Below are 22,620 nucleotides of genomic sequence, written 5' to 3' on the forward strand. Positions count from 1 at the left end.
CCTCCTCACAGTTACTGCCTGTTACTGACACCCCCCGCCACAGTTACTGACACCCCCCCTCACAGTTACTGATCCCGCCCTCACAGTTACTGCCTGTTACTGACACCCCCCCTCACAGTTACTGATCCCCCCCTCACAGTTACTGCCTGTTACTGCCACCTGCCCTCACAGTTACTCCCTGTTACTGACACCCCCCCTCACAGTTACTGATCCCGCCCTCACAGTTACTGCCTGTTACTGACAACCCGCCCTCACAGTTACTGATCCCCCCCTCACAGTTACTGCCTATTACTGACACCCCCCCTCACAGTTACTGATCCCCCCCTCACAGTTACCGCCTATTACTGACACCCGCCCTCACAGTTACTGATCTCGCCCTCACAGTTACTGCCTGTTACTGACAACCCCTCACAGTTACTGATCCCGCCCTCACAGTTACTGCCTGTTACTGACACACCCCCAAAGTTACTGACACCCCCCCTCACAGTTACTGATCCCCCCTCACAGTTACTGCCTGTTACTGACACCCCCCTCACAGTTACTGCCTGTTACTGACAACCCCTCACAGTTACTGATCCCGCCCTCACAGTTACTGTCTGTTACTGACACCCTCCCTCACAGTTACTGCCTGTTACTGACACCCCCCAACAGTTACTGACACCCCCCCTCACAGTTACTGATCCCGCCCTCACAGTTACTGCCTGTTACTGACACCCCCCTCACAGTTATTGATTGCCACCCCCCCACAGTTACTGACACCCGTCACAGTTACTGATCCCGCTCTCACAGTTACTGACACCCCCCCTCACAGTTACTGACACCCCCCCTCACAGTTACTGCCTGTTACTGACACCCCCCCACAGTTACTGACATCCCCCTCACAGTTACTGATCCCGCCCTCACAGTTACTGCCTGTTACTGACAACCCCCTCACAGTTACTGATCCCCCTCTCACAGTTACTGACACCCCCCGTCACAGTTACTGATCCCCCTCTCACAGTTACTGACACCCCCCTCACGGTTACTGCCTGTTACTGACAACCCCCCCTCACAGTTACTGATCCCCCCCTCACAGTTATTGCCTGTTACTGACACCCCTCCTCATAGTTACTGCCTGTTACTGACAACCCCCTCACAGTTACTGATCCCGCCCTTACAGTTACTGCCTGTTACTGACAACCCCTCACACTTACTGATCCCCCCCTCACAGTTACTGCCTATTACTGACACCCGCCCTCACAGTTACTGATCCCCCCCTCACAGTTACTGCCTGTTACTGACACCCCCTCACAGTTACTGCCTGTTACTGACACCCCCCGTCACAGTTACTGATCCCCCTCTCACAGTTACTGACACCCCCCTCACGGTTACAGCCTGTTACTGACAACCCCCCCTCACAGTTACTGATCCCCCCCTCACAGTTACTGCCTGTTACTGACACCCCTCCTCACAGTTACTGCCTGTTACTGACACCCCCCGCCACAGTTACTGACACCCCCCCTCACAGTTACTGATCCCGCCCTCACAGTTACTGCCTGTTACTGACACCCCCCCTCACAGTTACTGATCCCCCCCTCACAGTTACTGCCTGTTACTGCCACCTGCCCTCACAGTTACTCCCTGTTACTGACACCCCCCCTCACAGTTACTGATCCCGCCCTCACAGTTACTGCCTGTTACTGACAACCCGCCCTCACAGTTACTGATCCCCCCCTCACAGTTACTGCCTATTACTGACACCCCCCCTCACAGTTACTGATCCCCCCCTCACAGTTACCGCCTATTACTGACACCCGCCCTCACAGTTACTGATCTCGCCCTCACAGTTACTGCCTGTTACTGACAACCCCTCACAGTTACTGATCCCGCCCTCACAGTTACTGCCTGTTACTGACACACCCCCAAAGTTACTGACACCCCCCCTCACAGTTACTGATCCCCCCTCACAGTTACTGCCTGTTACTGACACCCCCCTCACAGTTACTGCCTGTTACTGACAACCCCTCACAGTTACTGATCCCGCCCTCACAGTTACTGCCTGTTACTGGCAACCCCCTCACAGTAACTGCCTGTTACTGACACCCTCCCTCACAGTTACTGCCTGTTACTGACACCCCCCCTCACAGTTACTGATCCTCCCTCACAGTTACTGACACCCCTCACAGTTACTGACACCCCCCTCACAGTTACTGACACCCCCCAACAGTTACTGACACCCCCCTCACAGTTACTGACACCCAACAGTTACTGACACCTCCCTCACAGTTACTGACACCCCCCTCACAGTTACTGCCTGTTACTGACACCCCCCCACAGTTACTGACATCCCCCTCACAGTTACTGATCCCGCCCTCACAGTTACTGCCTGTTACTGACAACCCCCTCACAGTTATTGATCGCCCCCCCCCCACAGTTACTGACACCCGTCACAGTTACTGATCCCCCTCTCACAGTTACTGACACCCCCCGTCACAGTTACTGATCCCCCCTCACAGTTACTGACACCCCTTTCACAGTTACTGCCTGTTACTGACAACCCCCTCACAGTTACTGATCCCGCCCTCACAGTTACTGCCTGTTACTGACACCCCCCCCACAGTTACTGACATCCCCCTCACAGTTACTGATCCCGCCCTCACAGTTACTGATCCCGCCCTCACAGTTACTGCCTGTTACTGACACCCCCCTCACAGTTACTGCCTGTTACTGACAACCCCCATACAGTTACTGATACCCCCCCTCACAGTTACTGCCTATTACTGACACCCGCCCTCACAGTTACTGATCTCGCCCTCACAGTTACTGCCTGTTACTGACACCCCCCCGACAGTTACTGACACCCCCCCTCACAGTTACTGCCTGTTACTGACACCCCCCTCACAGTTACTGCCTGTTACTGACACCCCCCAACAGTTACTGACAACCCCCTCACAGTTACTGATCCCGCCCTCACAGTTACTGCCTGTTACTGACACCCCCCCTCACAGTTATTGATCACGCCCTCACAGTTACTGCCTGTTACTGACACCCCCCCGACAGTTACTGACACCGCCCCTCACAGTTACTGCCTGTTACTGACACCCCCCTCACAGTTACTGCCTGTTACTGACACCCCCCAACAGTTACTGACAACCCCCTCACAGTTACTGATCCCGCCCTCACAGTTATTGCCTGTTACTGACACCCCCCCTCACAGTTATTGATCGCCCCCCCCCCCCTACAGTTACTGACACCCCCCGTCACAGTTACTGATCCCGCTCTCACAGTTACTGACACCCGCCCTCACAGTTACTGCCTATTATTGACAACCCCCTTACAGTTACTGATCCCCCCTCACAGTTACTGCCTGTTACTGACACCCCCCCCTCACAGTTACTGATCACGCCCTCACAGTTACTGCCTGTTACTGACAACCCCCTCATAGTTACTGATCCCCCCCTCACAGTTACTGCCTGTTACTGACATCCCCCCTCACAGTTACTGATCACGCCCTCACAGTTACTGCCTATTACTGACACCCGCCCTCACAGTTACTGATCCCCCCCTCACAGTTACTGCCTATTACTGACACCCGCCCTCACAGTCACTGCCTGTTACTGACAACCCCCTCACAGTTACTGATCCCCCCCTCACAGTTACTGCCTGTTACTGACACCCCCCCTCACAGTTACTGCCTGTTACTGACACCCCCCAACAGTTACTGACACCCCCCTCACAGTTACTGATCCCGCCCTCACAGTTACTGCCTGTTACTGACACCCCCCCTCACAGTTACTACCTGTTACTGACACCCCCCAACAGTTACTGACACCCCCCTCACAGTTACTGATCCCGCCCTCACAGTTACTGCCTATTACTGACAACCCCCTCACAGTTACTGATCCCCCCCTCACAGTTACTGCCTGTTACTGACACCCCCCCCACAGTTACTGACACCCCCCTCACAGTTACTACCTGTTACTGACACCCCCCAACAGTTACTGACACCCCCCTCACAGTTACTGATCCCGCCCTCACAGTTACTGCCTATTACTGACAACCCCCTCACAGTTACTGATCCCCCCCTCACAGTTACTGCCTGTTACTGACACCCCCCCCACAGTTACTGACACCCCCCTCACAGTTACTACCTGTTACTGACACCCCCCAACAGTTACTGACACCCCCCTCACAGTTACTGATCCCCCCCTCACAGTTACTGATCCCCCCCTCACAGTTATTGATCGCGCCCCCCCCACAGTTACTGACACCCGTCACAGTTACTGATCCCCCTCTCACAGTTACTGACACCCCCCGTCACAGTTACTGATCCCCCTTTCACAGTTACTGACACCCCCCCTCACAGTTACTGACACCCCCCAACAGTTACTGACACCCCCCCTCACAGTTACTGACACCCCTTTCACAGTTACTGCCTGTTACTGACAACCCCCTCACAGTTACTGCCTGTTACTGACACCCCCCCGACAGTTACTGACACCCCCCCTCACAGTTACTGCCTGTTACTGACACCCCCCTCACAGTTACTGCCTGTTACTGACACCCCCCAACAGTTACTGACAACCCCCTCACAGTTACTGATCCCGCCCTCACAGTTATTGCCTGTTACTGACACCCCCCCTCACAGTTATTGATCGCCCCCCCCCCACAGTTACTGACACCCCCCGTCACAGTTACTGATCCCGCTCTCACAGTTACTGACACCCCCCCCTCACAGTTACTGACACCCGCCCTCACAGTTACTGCCTATTATTGACAACCCCCTTACAGTTACTGATCCCCTCTCACAGTTACTGCCTGTTACTGACACCCCCCCTCACAGTTACTGATCACGCCCTCACAGTTACTGCCTGTTACTGACAACCCCCTCATAGTTACTGATCCCCCCCTCACAGTTACTGCCTGTTACTGACATCCCCCCTCACAGTTACTGATCACGCCCTCACAGTTACTGCCTATTACTGACACCCGCCCTCACAGTTACTGATCCCCCCCTCACAGTTACTGCCTATTACTGACACCCGCCCTCACAGTCACTGCCTGTTACTGACAACCCCCTCACAGTTACTGATCCCCCCCTCACAGTTACTGCCTGTTGCTGACACCCCCCCTCACAGTTACTGCCTGTTACTGACACCCCCCAACAGTTACTGACACCCCCCTCACAGTTACTGATCCCGCCCTCACAGTTACTGCCTGTTACTGACACCCCCCCTCACAGTTACTACCTGTTACTGACACCCCCCAACAGTTACTGACACCCCCCTCACAGTTACTGATCCCGCCCTCACAGTTACTGCCTATTACTGACAACCCCCTCACAGTTACTGATCCCCCCCTCACAGTTACTGCCTGTTACTGACACCCCCCCCACAGTTACTGACACCCCCCTCACAGTTACTACCTGTTACTGACACCCCCCAACAGTTACTGACACCCCCCTCACAGTTACTGATCCCGCCCTCACAGTTACTGCCTGTTACTGACACCCCCCCTCACAGTTACTGCCTATTACTGACACCCGCCCTCACAGTTACTGATCCCCCCCTCACAGTTACTGATCCCCCCCTCACAGTTATTGATCACGCCCCCCCCACAGTTACTGACACCCGTCACAGTTACTGATCCCCCCCTCACAGTTACTGACACCCCCCACCTTGCGACAGCGAATTCATTCGGGGATAACCATCCGGGAGCGGGATGGTTGGGGCCCAGGGATCCTGGATTTTTCAGAGGCTGGAGGTGGTTCCAGAGTTCATGGGACCAGACTTCAGAGGGATGCACGGGGATGAGAATGGGACAAGTTAGCATTAACTGCCCAACGCTATTGATCCCCTTGAGAAAGTCGGGGTGAGCTGCCTTCTCGAACCGCCGCAGTCCATGTGCTGTAGGGTGACGCAGAGCGCCCTTCTGGGAGGGAATTCCAGGATTTTGAACCAGCGACAGTGAAGGAACGGCGATAAATTTCCAAGTCAGGATGGTGAGTGGGTTGGAGGGGGAACATTGTGTTAGGGCATCATGACCCTGGAACAACCTTGTGATAATGTCATCGAGCTGCACATCACGGTATAAATAGCACCTCAGCGAGTTTGTAAGAAACACCGGCCCAGACTGAAACAGGGGCACGAACACACGAAGATAGATTGGCTCTTAATCATATAATGATAAATCACAGCTGGATAATTCTGGGATTACTGCAGACAGCAATATTCAGTACCAATGTTGAATAAATTGTGTTAAAAGATGGGGGTGTGTGGACGCTGGTGTTCCCCTGGACCTGCTACCCTGGTCCATCATGGTGCTTGGGGCCTGAGTTCGTAAGGCGCTGTCTGAGGGGTTAATGCAGTGCATCATGTAATTGGTACACACTGCTAAGACCGTGTCAGTGCTGACTGGCTCAGACCCGTCCTGTCCCATCATCCTTCTGCCACTCTCCGTGTCTCATTCCCCGCTACCCTCCCTCAAACCCTCCAAGCTCTTATCCCACCCATCCGTCAACCCGAGCCCTCACTCCCCACTTCCTTCAGATCCTCTCTCACCCCAAACCCCGACTGTCTTGTTGTCCCTCACCCCAGGCCTGACTCCTTTCATCCCCCAAACCTCTCTCATCCTCAAGCTCTCACCACCCCGCTTCCCTCAAGCCCTCACTGTCCCTCAGGCCCTCAATTTCCCCTCCGTCGGGCCCCCACTCTCCCTCTCCGTCGGGCCCCCACTCTCCCCCTCCGTCGGGCCCCCACTCTCCCCCTCCGTCGGGCCCCCACTCTCCCCCTCCGTCGGGCCCTCAACTCTCCCCCTCCGTCGGGCCCTCACTCTTACCCCTCACCCCCAGCCCTCACACTCCCCCTCCCTTGGGCCCTCATTCCGCTCCCCCCACCCTGGCCCTCACTCTCCCACACCCCCAGGGCCTCACTTCTCCCCCTCCCTCGGGGCCTCACTCCCCCCCTCCCTCGGGCCCTCACTCTCACCCCTCCTCCCTCTGACCCTCACTCTCCCCCTCCCTTGGCCCCTCACTCCTCCCCCTCCCCCGGGCCCTCACTCCCCCCCTCCCCCGGGCCCTCCCCCTCCCCCGGGCCCTCACTCCCCCCCCTCCCCCGGGCCCTCCCCCTCCCCGGGCCCTCACTCCCCCCCCTCCCCCGGGCCCTCACTCTCCCAAGGCCCTCACACCCCCCAACTCCCCCGGGCCCTCACTCTCCCCCAAGCCCTCACTCCCCCCACTCCCCCGGGTCCTCACTCACCCTGCATCGTCTGTGCCTCCATGTCTTGGAGGGATGACTGAAGGTGATTGGTGTAAAGCTGGTACAGCTGCTGGGGGTCATGGCTGAATACCCTCAGCTCCTTGTCCAGCTCTGTCATCCGGAATTTCAGTCGCTCCACCTGGGAAGCCCGAGACGGGGACAGAGAGAGAGAGCGCGAAAGAGAGAGAGAGAGAGAGAGAGAGAGAGAGAGAGAGAGAGAGAGAGAGAGAGAGAGATGGAAAGTGACGCCTTGAGATTTGAACGCTGGGACCCCAAGCTCTGCCTGTCCTCCAGGGGATGCTGCTCTCAACATTGTCCAAATCACTGAACCTCGGGCACACAGCACACTGAGGCGCGGCCTTTCCAACAATAGGGGGTTGGGGGAGGTGACGGCCTCGCGGTGTTATCCTTAGATTGTTAATCCAGAGAGTCTACTGATGGCCATCTGGGTCACTAATGCCCTTTAAGGATGGAAACTGCCATCCTTACCTGGTCTGGGCCTACATCTGAGCCCAGTCCCACAGCAACATGGTTGACTCCTAACTGCCCTCTGGGCAATAAATGCTGCCTGAGCCAATGATGCCCTCATGCCGTGCATGAATTAAAAAATAAGTTTCTTGGTCACGCCTCGCAACACCGAACTAGCTTTCGGAATGGAGGATGGGATGTGCCGCTCGGAGTTGGTGAGCTCGGTGCGGGGTACTGAGGCCGGGAGGTGCACCCAGCCCGCGCCGGCCTCCGCTTGCATACCTCGAGTTGGACCAGATGGTAACAGGTCGGGCAGAGCTGACAGTGAAATGTCGAGGCCTCATAGTAATAATTCTCCTGGCACTGCTCACACCTCCTTCCCACAAAACCGGTCTTACACACGCAGGAGCCATTCCCCAGGCACTGCATCCCCACCGATCCCAGCGGAGAGCAGTCACACGCTGCAGGGCAGAGCAGAGAGACAGAGAGAGAGAGGGGTGAGGGCAGACACACAGAGGTGAGGAAGGCAGGTCTGGGAGCTGGGTGGAAGACTCCACTTAAACACGGGCTCACCAGTAACAGAGTCATGTTGCCCCAACACTGGGCCTTCCCCCTGCCCCCTCATGCCCGCCCTCCCTCCTCCTCCCCCCCCCCCCCCCCCCCACTACAGTCTGCTTCGTGAGCCTGGCATAGGGTTTGGAAGCAAAATCCAAAGAGAGCTGACGGCAAAATGCAGCGGTCGAGGCGAAAACACACAGGGGGTTCTCTGCAGGTCAGGCAGGACAGAGTCACCAAGAGCTCATGGCCTTGCACGAACACTCCTCTCCGTGGCTTCAGGACGGACACCACCAGCTTGGGCCGAGAGGTGAGCCATGCGATCGGCCTGGCCCCCTGATGCGTCTCCATGAGCCCCCGTGGAGCTTGCTGACCACTGTGGGAGGTAACAACAGCTCTAATAACACCAAGCCTGGCCCCGAGCTCTCCATCTCTCCAGAGTGAAGCCTCTGGGTATGGGGGGGTGGGGGGGGAATGTCAGCAGCGATGGCCCAAACGGTCAAAGAGTCTCAGTCCAGCCGTGAGGAGTGGCCAGTTGGGCAGACCCCACCCAGTAACAGGAAGGTGGGGGAGGATCGGACATCGTTTGGATTCAATACCTTGACAGCCCCTCTCAGAGAGGTCAAAGTACCCCCGTTGGCATTGGTCACATGACCGGCCTTCAATGCCAGGCCGACAATTACACTGCCCAGTCCGACTCTGGCAGAAAGCGTTCCGCGATCCCAGGGGATGGCAGGCACAGCTGGAATAAAAACAGGAATGTCAGCGACAGGCAGAGCACTGGTGTGTTCAAAACGGAAACAGACGGAGCTTCGGCTGGGGACGGCCAGCAGGAAATGGAGCTCAGGCAACAACCAGCCCTCGAAGGGCAGAAGGGCCTTCTCCTCCTGCTCCTAATTTGGGGACACATTGCCCCTGTGGTACCACCCACCGGCGCATAGTCGCAGCAGTGTGTACCGTCTACAAGGTGCACTGCAGAAACTCACCAAGGCTCCTCAGGCAGCTCCTTCCAAACCCCACAACCCACTCCCATCCTGAAGGACAAGGGCAGCGGTGAGGGAGCAGGGGTCAGGGAGAGGGAGTGGTGAGGGAGGGGGTCGGGGAGAGGGAGTGGTGACGGAGGGAGTCGGGGAGAGGGTGCGGTGAGGGAGGGGGGTCAGGGAGAGGGTGCGGTGAGGGGGGACTGGGGGGAGAGGGAGCGGTAAGGGGGGGACTGGGGAGAGGGAGCGGTGAGGGGGTCGGGTAGAGGGAGCGGTGAGGGGATCGGGGAGAGGGACCAGTGGTGGGGGTCAGTGAGTGGGAGCGGTGGGGGAGGAGGGTCAAGGAGAGGGAGCAGAGTGACAGGGTCAGGGAGAGGGAGCGGTGAGGGGTTGTGTTCGGGAAGAGGGAGCGTGTGAGGGGGTGTGTTCGGGGAGAGGGAGCGGTGAGGGGTGTGTTCGGGAAGAGGGAGCGGTGAGGGGTGGTGTTCGGGAGGAGGGAGCGGTGAGGGGTGTGTTCGGGGAGAGGGAGCGGTGAGGGGTGTGTTCGGGAGAGGGAGCGGTGAGAGGTGTGTTCGGGGAGAGGGAGCGGTGAGGGGTGTGTTCGGGGAGAGGGAGCGGTGAGGGTGTGTTCGGGGAGAGGGAGCGGGTGAGGGGTGTGTCGGGGAGAGGGAGGGGTGAGGGGTGAGTTTGGGGAGAGGGCGCGGTGAGGGGGGTCGGGGAGAGGGAGAAGTGGGGGGGGTCAGTGAGTGGGAGCGGTGGGGGAGGAGGGTCAAGGAGAGGGAGCAGTGACGGGGTCGGGGAGAAGGAGCGGTGAGGGGTGGGTCGGGGAGACGGTGCGGTGAGGGGGGTGTTCGGGGAGAGGGTCGGGGAGAGGGAGTGGTGAGGCGGGGATTGGGGAGAGGGAGCGGTGCGGGGGGTCAGGCAGAGGGAGCGGTGAGGGGTGGGGTCGGGGAGAGGGAGCGGTGAGGGAGGGGGTCGGGGAGAGGGCGCGGTAAGGGGGGGACTGGGGAGAGGGAGCGGTGAGGGGTCGGGTAGAGGGAGCGGGTGAGGGGATCGGGGAGAGGGACCAGTGGTGGGGGTGTCAGTGAGTGGGAGCGGTGGGGGAGGATGGGTCAAGGAGAGGGAGCAGTGACGGGGTCGGGGAGAGGGAGCGGTGAGGGGTGGGTTCGGGAGAGGGAGCGGTGAGGGGTGTGTTCGGGGAGGGAGCGGTGAGGGTTGTGTTCGGGGAGGGAGCGGTGAGGGGTGTGTTCGGGGAGAGGGAGCGGTGAGGTGTGGGTTTGGGGAGAGAGTGCGGTGAGGGGGGTTTTCGGGGAGAGGGAGTGGTGAGGGGGGGAAATCGGGGAGAGGGAGCGGTGAGGGGGTCGGCGAGAGGGAGCGGTGAGGGGTGTGTTCGGGGAGAGGGAGCGGTGAGGGGTGTGTTCGGGGAGAGGGAGCGGTGAGGGGTGTGTTCGGGGAGAGGGAGCGGTGAGGGGTGTGTTCGGGGAGGGAGCGGTGAGGGGTGTGTTCGGGGTGAGGGAGCGGTGAGGTGTGGGTTTGGGGAGAGAGTGCGGTGAGGGGGGTTTTCGGGGAGAGGGAGTGGTGAGGGGGGGAAATCGGGGAGAGGGAGCGGTGAGGGGGTCGGGGAGAGGGACTGGTGAGAGGGTCGGGGAGAGGGTGCGGTGAGGGGTGAGTTTGGGGAGAGGGAGCAGTGAGGGCGGGTACTGGGGAGAGGGAGCGGTGAGGGGTGGGTTTGGGGAGAGGGCGCGGTGAGGGGGTCGGGGAGAGGGAGCAGTGAGGGGGGGACTGGGGAGAGGGAGCGGTGAGGTGTTCGGGGAGAGGGAGCAGTGGGGGGGGTCAGTGAGTGGGAGCAGTGGGGGAGGAGGGTCAAGGAGAGGGAGCAGTGACGGGGTCGGGGAGAAGGAGCGGTGAGGGGTGGGTTCAGGGAGACGGTGCGGTGAGGGGGGTGTTCGGGGAGAGGGTCGGGGAGAGGGAGTGGTGAGGGGTGGGTTCGGGGAGAGGGTGCGGTGAGGGGTGGGTTCGGGGAGAGGGTGCGGTGAGGGGGTCGGGGAGAGGGAGCGGTGAGGGGGAGCGGTGAGGGGGGTCGGGGAGAGGGAGTGGTGAGGGGGAGAGGTGAGGGGGTCGGGGAGAGGGAGTGGTGAGGGGGTCGGGGAGAGGAAGCGGTGAGGGGGGTCAGGGAGAGGGAGCGGTGAGGGTATCACTTGGTGATAGGGATTGGGTGGTGGGCAGTAAAGGGAGTTGCAACATTTTGGCCGAAAAAGTTAAGAATCGGCTTTTCCACTCGAGTAACCGTCAGGGTTTTAGAGCAGGTCTGCCGCCCAGGATGTGGGTGTTGTGTTTGGTTGGCTCGTTGTTCTGTAGACGTTTCGGTACCGTGCTGGGTAACACCCTCAGCGCAGCCTCCGAGGAAGGGTCGGTGTGTTTTCCCGCCTGGTTTTTAAACTCTGGGATCCATTATGGTGGATTGCCTCACTTCCGGGTTTCCTTCCCAGTGGAGTGTACGTGGGGTCTAGTTCTGTGTGTTTGTCGACGGCTTTCCTTCGTGGAGACCAATACTCGCTCATCTCCACCCACATGGGTAGGGAGAACCACCAATTCGATTGGGACAACACCAAAATCCTGGGACTGGCGAAGCCAGGACAGGCGCGGGAATTCCGAGAAGCCTGGTACCAGGCGGGAAAACACACCAATGCTTCATCGGAAGCTGCGCTGATAAGGTTCCCCAGCATGGCAACGAAACGTCTGCAGAACAACAAGCCTGCTCGGTAAGTTAACCCACCTCAACATCATCCACCATGTGGAGATCTGGTAATCTATCTCCAGGGTAAAGGAGTCTCAATAGCTTAGGGCCACAGAGATCGTTCATTGGCTGCTGTAAGGGCCAATCAGCCCCTGGTGTCTTCCAGAGAATTGATCTGTCTTCCCCCATTCCTCTTTCCTATTGGTTACCTGAGGCATCCCACTGTCGGCTGTAGGTTATAGTAACCAGGCTCGCATTGGCTACAATCTCGGCCAATCACATGGGGCAGACACTCACACTGGCCGCTCCCAGAGTCGCAGGTCTGAAGCTGATTGGTGGAGCCAATGGGACTGCAGGCACATGCTGCAGACAAACAGGAAGAACAAGACATGATGGTGGTCCAGTGACTCTCAGCAAGATATCCTTCAATGTGACTACAGGCCATTCACGCAGTGCTCCTGCTCCACACAAATCTTCTCACCCACCCCTCTTCACACCCATGTTTAATTCATGCTCCCCACCACCAAGTACATTAACACAACTCACTCTGATCACTCGGGTAGCTCGGTGGTTCACACTGCTGCCTCACCGCGCCAGGGTCCTGGGTTCGATGCTACTCTCGGGCGACTGTCTGTGTGGAGTTTGCTCATTCTCCCCGTGTCTGTATGGGTTTTCTCCCACAGGATTAGCCACGAGGAATGTGGGTTTGAGTGCGGGTTGGAGGGTCAGTATGGCGTGAATGGCCTGCTTCCACCCTGTAGGGGTTCCATGATTCTAATCTCACCCTGTGGCAGGGACATCCACATTCTCTCTGGGTAAGGGACATTTCATTTGAATCGCCGATCAGAATTACCAGAGGATACCTTTACATTTACAACTCTGCTTTGAAATCGAGACAATCAGGAGCATCTTGAAAACTTCAACAAACAACCCAAAGAAATTTCTGGGACAGAAGCCTATCTCACAAGATAAAACAGACTCACTAAAATTCCATTCGAGTGAGAATTGGGCTGGCTTTTCAATGGAGTAGGAGCGTTACGCAGCACAAAAGGGCTGTTTGATATTGAACAGAACCAGAGTTGATCATTCGAATCACACCTCTCCAGAGAGGTTAAGACAAACATTTGGAGCAGGTGGGTCCTGAACCCAGGCCTCCTGGGCCAGAGGTCAGGGCACTCCCACTGCACCAGAAGCTCTTACTGCATCAGAACTCCCAGGTGGTCTCCCATCCAATCTGAGGCTCCGCGTGCACTTGGAAGATGAGGAGGGATCATACATTTTCAGACCGGTAACGGTCGGTGGCCTGACTCCTGCATCAGCTTGTGACAAAACTGACATACTTTTCAATAAAAAGGAGATCAACATGTTCTGGGGTGTGCTGCAGCAGGTGGGGCTTGAATCCAGGTCTCCTTGTCCAGGCATATGGACACTATCGTTGAACCACAAGAGGGCCCTAAACCTGACACTTGGCCCCAGGATTGGATTGACATCCCCCTGGAAAATGATGAGATAGAGAGAAGTTTTGCAGATTGCTTTTCTCCTCCAGCTGGCCGGGACTTCAATAACCATTTTTGCACCTTTTCCACAAAATCTGAGTGTAAACTAGAAGGGAGTGTGGGGAGGGTGAGTGGTGGTAACATTCCTCAGTGGGTAAGTCCAGGTTGGGAACATGGGTTCAAATCACATCATTTGATGCTGGAATTTAAATTCAATTGATAATAAGATCTGAAATCAGTAACAGTGACTGTGAAATCTGGAAGGAAATCTGTTGTCCTTATCCAATATGGCCTGCATGTGACTCCAGGCCCACAGCAATGTGCCTATAACTTATCCTTGAACTCAGTTCAAGGGGCAATTAGGGATGGACAATAAGATCTGTAGTAACATCTACACCCCGGAAAGATGTTTTAAACAATCCCGAATCACAGTTTATGGCATTGAAGAACACCACTTGGCCCATCGTGACTGCAAGGTGATATAAGGCATATCACAAATTGTGGGGGAGCAGACTGGACAGATCGCCGAAGGAGTGAGCAATGCCACTGGGAAATCAGCTTGGAAGGTTAACCTGGGTCTCACCATTCTTGTTCTTCCCACAGTTTGGTTCATTCCATAGAATCATAGAATCCCTACAGCACAGAAAGAGGCCATTCAGCCCATTGAGTCTGTACTGACCCACTGAAGAGCATCCCACCCAACCCCCTGACGCCTATCTGTGTAAACCTGCAGTTCCCACTGCTAAACCCATCCACCCTGCACATCCCTGGACACTACGGGACAATTTAGCACGGCCAACCCACCCTAACCCGCACATCCCTGGGAACTATGTGTAATTTAGTACAGTCAATCCAGCCTTACCCGCACATCTTTCGACTGTGGGAGGAAACCGGAGCCCCCGGAGGAAACCCACACAGATACGGGGAGAACGTGCAAACTCCACACAGACAGTCACCTGAGGGTGAAATCGAACCCGGGTCCCTGGTGCTGAGAGGCAGCTGTGTGAACTGCTGAGGCAATATCTCTGGCATTTAGAGGAATGAGAGACAAGCTGCCTGAAACATCCAAAATTTGTTTAACATCTAAAATGTAAAAACATAAAAGCATGAAAGAGTGGCTGTGGTGTAGAATGCATTGCTGGAGAGGGTAGTGGAGTCGGCCTCATTTGGGGCATTTAAGGGGCTATTAGACAGACATATGGATGATAGTGTAAGGTAGGAATTGAGATTAGATAGACTTAGGTTTAGGGGAAAAGTTCAGCACAACATCGTGGGCCGAAGGGCCTGTACTGTTCTACGTTCCAATGTTTGTTGCAGCAGGCTCAAAGAGCTGAATGGCCAACTTCTGTTCCTTTTTATGAGTGAGGTAGGGTTACACGATCCAGTCCCCTCTCACTCACCACCGATGGTAAATACCCCCTCAATCACCACCGATGGTAAACACCCCTCACTCACCACCGATGGTAAATACCCCCTCAATCACCACCGATGGTAAACACCCCCTCAATCACCACCGATGGTAAACACCCCTCACTCACCACCGATGGTAAATACCCCCTCAATCACCACCGATGGTAAATACCCTTCAATCACCACCGATGGTAAATACCCCCTCAATCACCACCGATGGTAAATACCCCCTCACTCACCACCGATGGTAAATACCCCTCAATCACCACCGATGGTAAATACCCCCTCACTCACCACCGATGGTAAATACCCTTCAATCACCACCGATGGTAAATACCCCCTCAATCACCACCGATGGTAAACACCCCTCACTCACCACCGATGGTAAATACCCCCTCAATCACCACCGATGGTAAATACCCCCTCAATCACCACCAATGGTAAATACCCCCTCAATCACCACCGATGGTAAACACCCCTCACTCACCACCGATGGTAAATACCCCCTCAATCACCACCGATGGTAAATACCCCCTCAATCACCACCGATGGTAAATACCCTTCAATCACCACCGATGGTAAATACCCCCTCACTCACCACCGATGGTAAATACCCCCTCAATCACCACCGATGGTAAATACCCCCTCACTCACCACCGATGGTAAATACCCCTCAATCACCACCGATGGTAAATACCCCCTCACTCACCACCGATGGTAAATACCCTTCAATCACCACCGATGGTAAATACCCCCTCAATCACCACCGATGGTAAACACCCCTCACTCACCACCGATGGTAAATACCCCCTCAATCACCACCGATGGTAAACACCCCTCACTCACCACCGATGGTAAATACCCCCTCAATCACCACCGATGGTAAATACCCCCTCACTCTGCACTACATACAGTAACGCTGAAGTCACCATAGTCCCACAAGATCACATCCCGCCACATGAGCTACATGGCCGACCAGGCACTGTTCCAATTGGTAATTATACACTCTTATCATCAGGGCGCACTGCTGACAACAGCCTGAAGGTACAGGCCTTGTCCTATTTAACTAGGGCCTCGTAGGGGTTTGTGCTCCGTTGTTATTACAAGTTTAAGTCTGTGGAACTCCCTGACTCCAAACATGGCCACCAAATCTTCCTCCTTTATCTGGGTCTATTTACACTCTGCCTTAGCCAACGTCCTGGATGCATAAGCTGTTGGTGTGTTCCTCTCCACTGGGCCACCCATGGGCTAATACTACCCTGAAACAACATGGGGAGGCATCGCATGTCAATACCAGGTCTCACATGGGATCACAGTGCGCCAATGCCTTAGAGGATAATGGCTGTTTCTTCACTTCCCTGAAAGCCATAGCTTGGCTATCATTTGCAGCTGCCATTTCCTAAGAGTTGACACAAAAGTGTCAGGATGGAGGCCAGGCTATGTGTGAGCTTTCTTTACTGGTTCTCAGTCTAGCCAAGGTCTTGCACAACCTTAAGGATTGGAGACCAGAGTGAATTCTGTTAGAGACTGGTCCTGAGATCACTGAAACAGCCATGTCCGTATCGACCTCCATTAGAATCAGGTGACCATCTAACCAGGATAATAAAATGTGAGGCTGGATGAACACAGCAGGCCCAGCAGCATCTCAGGAGCACAAAAGCTGACGTTTCGGGCCTAGACCCTTCATCAGAGAGGGGGATGGGGTGTGGGTTCTGGAATAAATAGGGAGAGAGGAGGAGGCGGACCGAAGATGGAGAGAAAAGGAGAGGTGGAGAGAGTATAGGTGGGGAGGTAGGGAGGGGATAGGTCAGTCCAGGGAAGACGGACAGGTCAAGGAGGTGGGATGAGGTTAGTAGGTAGCTGGGGGTGCGGCTTGGGGTGGGAGGAAGGGATGAGTGAGAGGAAGAACAGGTTAGGGAGGCAGAGACAGGTTGGACTGGTTTTGGGATGCAGTGGGGGGAGGGGAAGAGCTGGGCTGGTTGTGTGGTGTAGTGGGGGGAGGGGACGAACTGGGCTGGTTTTGGGATGCGGTGGGGGAAGGGGAGATCTAACCAGGCATTGGTTTTGATTGGTTCTGATTTGGATGTTGCTAAGCAATTTGGCTGTTCCAAACCTGGTATAGGTGGACTTTCCAGGGTGAGCGCTCTGCGGGGTGCCAACCTCCGGGTTCTCTTACTTTTGCTGTCTCAACTCTGCCCACCGGCAGCAACCACAGGGGCCCGGGTCCTGAAGGACATTCTAACTGTTTGGCCGAGGCTGGGCTTTGGTCTGGAGTTTTGCTGTGGGCTGACCAGGAGTCCCTCTGTTCAGGATACAAGTTCAGAAGCCTTCCCTCAACAGGTGCTCCCCAAGCTCAGTCGGCCTAGGGAGGGTATCCACTTCCGTTCGAATACCCTGTAACCCATCTGCTGCACTTGGCATGTTTTCAGATGACAAAGCTTGTTTGAAATCCAATTGGGCTTCAGCCTGTAGGTGATCTTTCTTGGTCATATCATTAATCCCACATTCAAAACCGCATCTCATTAAGGGTTAAACCAAATTCACATGCTTCTGCCAGTGATCTTAATCCAGTCAAAAACCCTAATATGGATTCCCCGGTTCTTAAACTGCGGAATAAAACCAACAGCATCTCAGAATTAGAAGAGGTTGGGGATCATCATATTCCTTAACTAAACCCGTCAATTCTTGAAAGGTTTTAGTATCCGGTGCCTCAGCAAAAGTTAAGCTCCGAATGACCAAAAAAACTGTGGGTCCACAAGCTGCCAGGAGAATTACTCGTTGCTTTTCATCTGCCTCCAATGTCATTTGCCCAGAGAAATTAACGCACTCTTTCCACATACTGGGCCCAGTCTTCGATTGCAGGATCAAACGAGTTGAGCTTCCCAAATAACAGCATGATGCCAGAATTGTTTACCGCAACTCAATGACAACTGTACAAGAACAGAGTTGCCGGAAAAGCTCAGCAGGTCTGGCAGCATCTGTGAAGGAGAAAACAGAGTTAACGTTTCAGGTCCGGTGACCGTTCCTCAGAAGTGAAACGTTAGCTCTGTTTTCTCCTTCACGGATGCTGCCAGACCGGCCGAGCTTTTCTAGTAACTTTGTTTTTGTTCCTGATTTACAGCATCCGCAGTTCTTTTGGTTTTCTAAGACAACTGTTGTGAGTGAATTTCTTCAGCCGTGTGCTTTTCTCTCATCACCACTGAAATAAAGCCACAGAGGCTGGCACCCCCTCACTGAGCCACCCTTTATTTACACACAAAGAGCCCTTGACACTGATCCAGCTCCCTCAGGGCCAGCTCTCAGAGGGGACAGAACGTCTGGCAATCCTGTCTGTCAGCCAGGGCTCCCTGATCAGACCAGGTTAACAGCCCCAATCAGGGATCTCCTATTCTAGGATGTCCACCTGGCTGACCATGTCACAATCACTACAAAATCCATTTGAAACACGACATTCCTGCATTGGTCCTGCTGAGGAAACGTTTCAATAATATTCCTCTCCTTGGAGGAAGCTAAACAAATGCAGTGTTGTAGTTAGATAGAGGTGCAACGATACTGGAAGGACATTATTAAATTGGAAGGGGTAGAGAAAAGATTTACAGGGATGTTGTTGGGAATTGAGTGTTCGAGTTATAAGGAGAGGTTGGATCAGCTGGGACTTTATACACTGGGGGGGGGGGGCAAAAGGTTGAGGGTAACCTTATAGAGGTTTATAAAATCATGAGGGGCATCGATAGGGTGAATAGCCAAGGTCTTTCTCCCAGGGTTGGGGGGGGGGGTCCAAACTCAGAGGGGCATAGGTTTAAGGTGAGAGGGGACAGATTTAAAAGGGACCTGAGGGGCAACTTTTTCACTCGGGGGGGGGGGGGGTGTGGATGGAATGAGCTGCCAGAGGAAGTGGTGGGGGCTGGTACAGTTACAACATTTAAAAGGCATCTGGGATGGGAACAGGAATAGGAAGGGTTTAAGAGGGATTGGGGCCAAACACAGATAAATGGGACCTGGTCAGCATGGATAAGTTGGGCCGAAGGGCCTGTTTCCAGGCTCTAGTAACAGTTTGCTCCTGGTTTAACACACACAGACACCGAGGTGGAAGGTTCAACTCATGGTTTCAAATCACAAGGATCTGAGCTAACTCTGCGCAGCCTCTGTAACGCGCTCTCTTGCCCGCGGAACATTCTAGCGCCCTCGCGTGTAAACCCCTCACTCACGTCGGCACTTGTCGGCTGGGCTGGGGGCCAGAGCGTTTCCGTAGAAACCGTCCTCACACCTGTCACAGTAATGCCCCACCGTGTGGAACAAGCATTTCAGACACCGTCCTGTCAGCGGGTCGCAGTTCCCCACGGCGTTGGGATCGCTATTCCCGTTACACTGGCACCGGGCGCATGGGCGGACAAACTGCCGAAGGCCCAGTGGATCACCGTAGAAACCATCATCACACATTTCACAACGCTTGCCTTCAGGGGGTGGGGTGGGGGAAGAGTGACAGAGAGTGACAGAGAGAGAGAGAGAGAGAGAGACAGCAACACAGACAGAGAGAGAGAGAGAGCAACAGAGAGAGAGAGAGAGACAGACAGAGAGAGAGAGAGACAGACAGAGAGAACAGAGAGAGAGAGAGAGAGAGAGAGAGACACAGAGAGAGAGCGCAACATAGACAGAGAGAGAGAGAAACAGAGGGCGCAACACAGACAAAGAGAGAGAGAGAGAGGGCGCAACAGAGAGAGAAAGAGAGAGCGCAACACACAGACAGAGAGCTCAACACAGACAGAGAGAGGGAGAGATAGAGAGAGAGAGACAGCAACACAGACAGAGAGAGAAAGAGACAGAAACAGAGAGAGAGAGAGACAGCGAGAAACAGGCACAGAGAGAGACAGAAAGAGAGAGAGAAATACAGATATAGAGCAAGACAGAGAGAAAGTGACAGAAAGGAAGAGAGAGAGAGAGAGACAGAGAAAGAGAGAGAGAAAAACACAAAGATGTAGATCCGATGGAGAGAAAGTGTGTGTGTGAGAGAGAGAGAGAGACAGAAAGTGTGCAAGTGACAGACAGACAGAGCGTGTCAAACAGAGGAGGACACACAGACAGACACAGGGACAGACAGAGAGGGAAGTGGGTGGGGACAGAGAGGATCAGAAAACTGATTAGAGCATTTTAAAAAATGTCACAACCAAACAGGAAAAGTCAGCTTTAACTCTGAGAAGTTCCCAACAAACAGGATCATTTCGGGATTTTAAAGGATCACCAAGTCTCCAGGATTTCAGGTGGAATTGCAGATCCCTTCGTAAACAACTCCACGGAGTAAATCTGAGGTTTTTCCATGTTTCAAAATCTGTTTCTTTCATTTTCCATGAAGCAGCTGAAGTGGCCCAGGCCCTGGAAACCAATTGGTGCCTTAAACTCAACTTTATCAGGGGTGTTGAATTGGGGGAACGGGGGGGGTCGGGGGAGGTGCGGAGGGAGGGGGGGAATGAAGGGGATTTGGGGGCAAGATGAGATAATTGAAAGTCAGAATTCTCACAATTAACTGGGCAGGGATACAGCCCTCTGATCACCATCCCCTCTTCACCTCCTGATGACCCGACAGCGTCTCGGTGGCCACTCAGCCCCTCTCCATTCAGATTGTCATCACTGAATGTGGCCCAGAAACTGTCCATCGATTTATACCCAGTAACAAACAGAAACAGAAATCCAAAGTGAATCACGTTTTGTGTTTTCGAGTCAACATCAGGGATTGGTCCTTCATTCTCAGGACAGCTCTGAGGGTTACTCTACCCCCTCACAGAGAAATATTCTGGAACCCTAACAAGACTGAGCCAGGCACATTCTCTGACCCTGTGGTTCATGCCCAGACCACCCCAGGTCACAGCGAGCGTCTGCCTCTCTCTAAACAATACGGGCTTGTTTTTAAATGAGATGGGGTGGGTCATTTGGAGATTAGTAATCCAGACGGCAGCCTGATGTTCTGGGGTCGTGGGTTCGAATCCCTCCCCACGGTAACTGGTGGAGTTTAAATTCAATTTGTATGTTCAGAATTGTGAGACTACCTTTGGATTTTGTAGACACTCATCTGGGTCACTACAGTGGCCGACCCCACTGTAACTCTCCCTGCTCCCCGTCCTCCTCCTGCCCCCCCCCTCCACAGCTTCACAAAGTGAAATGTATTGTCCCCACGACACCACTCCAGACCCGCAGCAAAGCGGTCGGCACTTAACTGCCCCCCGGGTAAGTAGGGATGGGGACTAAACGCTGGCCTAGACAGTGACACCCTCATCCTGCGAGTGACTAGAATAAAAACTCATGTGTGCAACTAGGTGTGTGGTGAGTGTGCGTGTCTCTGACTGTGTGTGTGTGCGCGTCTGTGTGTGTGCACGCGCATGTGCATGTGTGAATGTGCGTGTCTCTGACTGTGTGCGTGTGCGCGTCTGTGTGTGCGCGCGCGTCTCTGACTGTGTGCGCGCGTCTGTGTGTGTGCACGCGCGTGTGCATGTGTGAGTGTGCGTGTCTCTGACTGTGTGTGTGCGCGTCTGTATGTGTGCACGCGCGTGTGCATGTGTGAGTGTGCGTGTCTCTGACTGTGTGTGTGTGCGTCTGTGTGTGCAAGTGCGTGTGCATGTGTGCGTGTCTCTGACTGTGTGTGTGTGCGCGTCTGTGTGTGTGCACGTGCGTGTGCATGTGTGTGTGTGCGTCTGTGTGTGTGCATGCGCGTGTGCTGTGAGTGTGCGTGTCTCTGACTGTGTGTGTGTGCGCATCTGTGTGTGTGCACGCACGTGTGCATGTGTGTGTGCGTGTCTCTGACTGTGTGTGTATGTGTCTGTGCGTGCATGCGCGTGTGCATGTGTGTGTGCGTGTGTGTGCATGCGCGTGTGCATATGAGTGTGCGTGTCTCTGACTGTGTGTGTGCACGCGCGTGTGCATGTGTAATGTGCATGTCTCTGACTGTGTGTGTGCGCGCGTCTGTGTGTGTGCACGTGTGTGTGCATGTGTGTGTCTCTGACTGTGTGTGCGCGCGTCTGTGTGTGCGCACGTCTGTCTGTGTGCACGCGCGTGTGCATGTGTGAGTGTGCGTGTCTCTGACTGAGTGTGTGCGCGTCTGTGTGTGCATGTGTGAGTGTGCGTGTCTCTGACTGTGTGTGTGCGCGTCTCTATGTGTGCACGCGCGTGTGCATGTGTGAATGTGCGTGTCTCTGACTGTGTGTGTGTCTGTGTGTGCACGCGCGTGTGCATGTGAGTGTGCGTCTGTGTGTGCATGCGCGTGTGCATGTGAGTGTGCATGTCTCTGACTGTGTGTGTGCACGTCTGTGTGTGTGCACGCGCGTGTGCATGTGTGATGTGCGTGTCTCTGACTGTGTGTGTGCACGCGCATGTGCATGTGTGATGTGCGTGTCTCTGACTGTGTGAGTGCGCGCGTCTGTGTGTGCACGCGCGTGTGCATGTGTGTGTCTCTGACTGTGTGTGTGCCTGCGTCTGTGTGTGTGCACGCGCGTGTGCACGAGTGTGTCTCTGACTGTGTGTGTGCGCACGCGCGTGTGCATGTGAGAGTGTGCGTGTCTCTGACTGTGTGTGTGCGCGTGTGTGCATGCGTGTGTGTGCGTGTCTCTGTGTGTGTGTGTGCCTGTGTGTGTGCACGCGCATGTGCATGTGAGTGTGCGTGTCTCTGACTGTGTGTGTGCACGCGCGTGTGCATGTGAGAGTGTGCTTGTCTCTGACTGTGTGTGTGCGCGTCTGTGTGTGTGCACGCGTGT

The 22,620-nt window shown here is 55.0% G+C and overlaps 1 protein-coding gene across 1 annotated transcript in view; it reads right to left on the bottom strand.

Annotated features, from left to right (window-relative positions):
* lamc3 (laminin, gamma 3) overlaps window positions 1–22,620 on the bottom strand; it is a 143,167-nt gene that overhangs the window by 29,110 nt on the left and 91,437 nt on the right. The window contains exons 14-18 of the mRNA XM_059638130.1: window positions 19,090–19,335; window positions 12,185–12,338; window positions 8,858–9,000; window positions 7,986–8,164; window positions 7,236–7,374 (exon numbers count right to left, since the gene is read on the bottom strand). Coding sequence (XP_059494113.1) covers window positions 7,236–7,374; window positions 7,986–8,164; window positions 8,858–9,000; window positions 12,185–12,338; window positions 19,090–19,335 — 861 coding nt within the window. The remainder of the gene's footprint in view (window positions 1–7,235; window positions 7,375–7,985; window positions 8,165–8,857; window positions 9,001–12,184; window positions 12,339–19,089; window positions 19,336–22,620) is intronic.

Source organism: Stegostoma tigrinum, chromosome 29 (assembly GCF_030684315.1).
Source record: "Stegostoma tigrinum isolate sSteTig4 chromosome 29, sSteTig4.hap1, whole genome shotgun sequence".
Classification (NCBI taxonomy): Eukaryota; Metazoa; Chordata; class Chondrichthyes; order Orectolobiformes; family Stegostomatidae; genus Stegostoma; species Stegostoma tigrinum.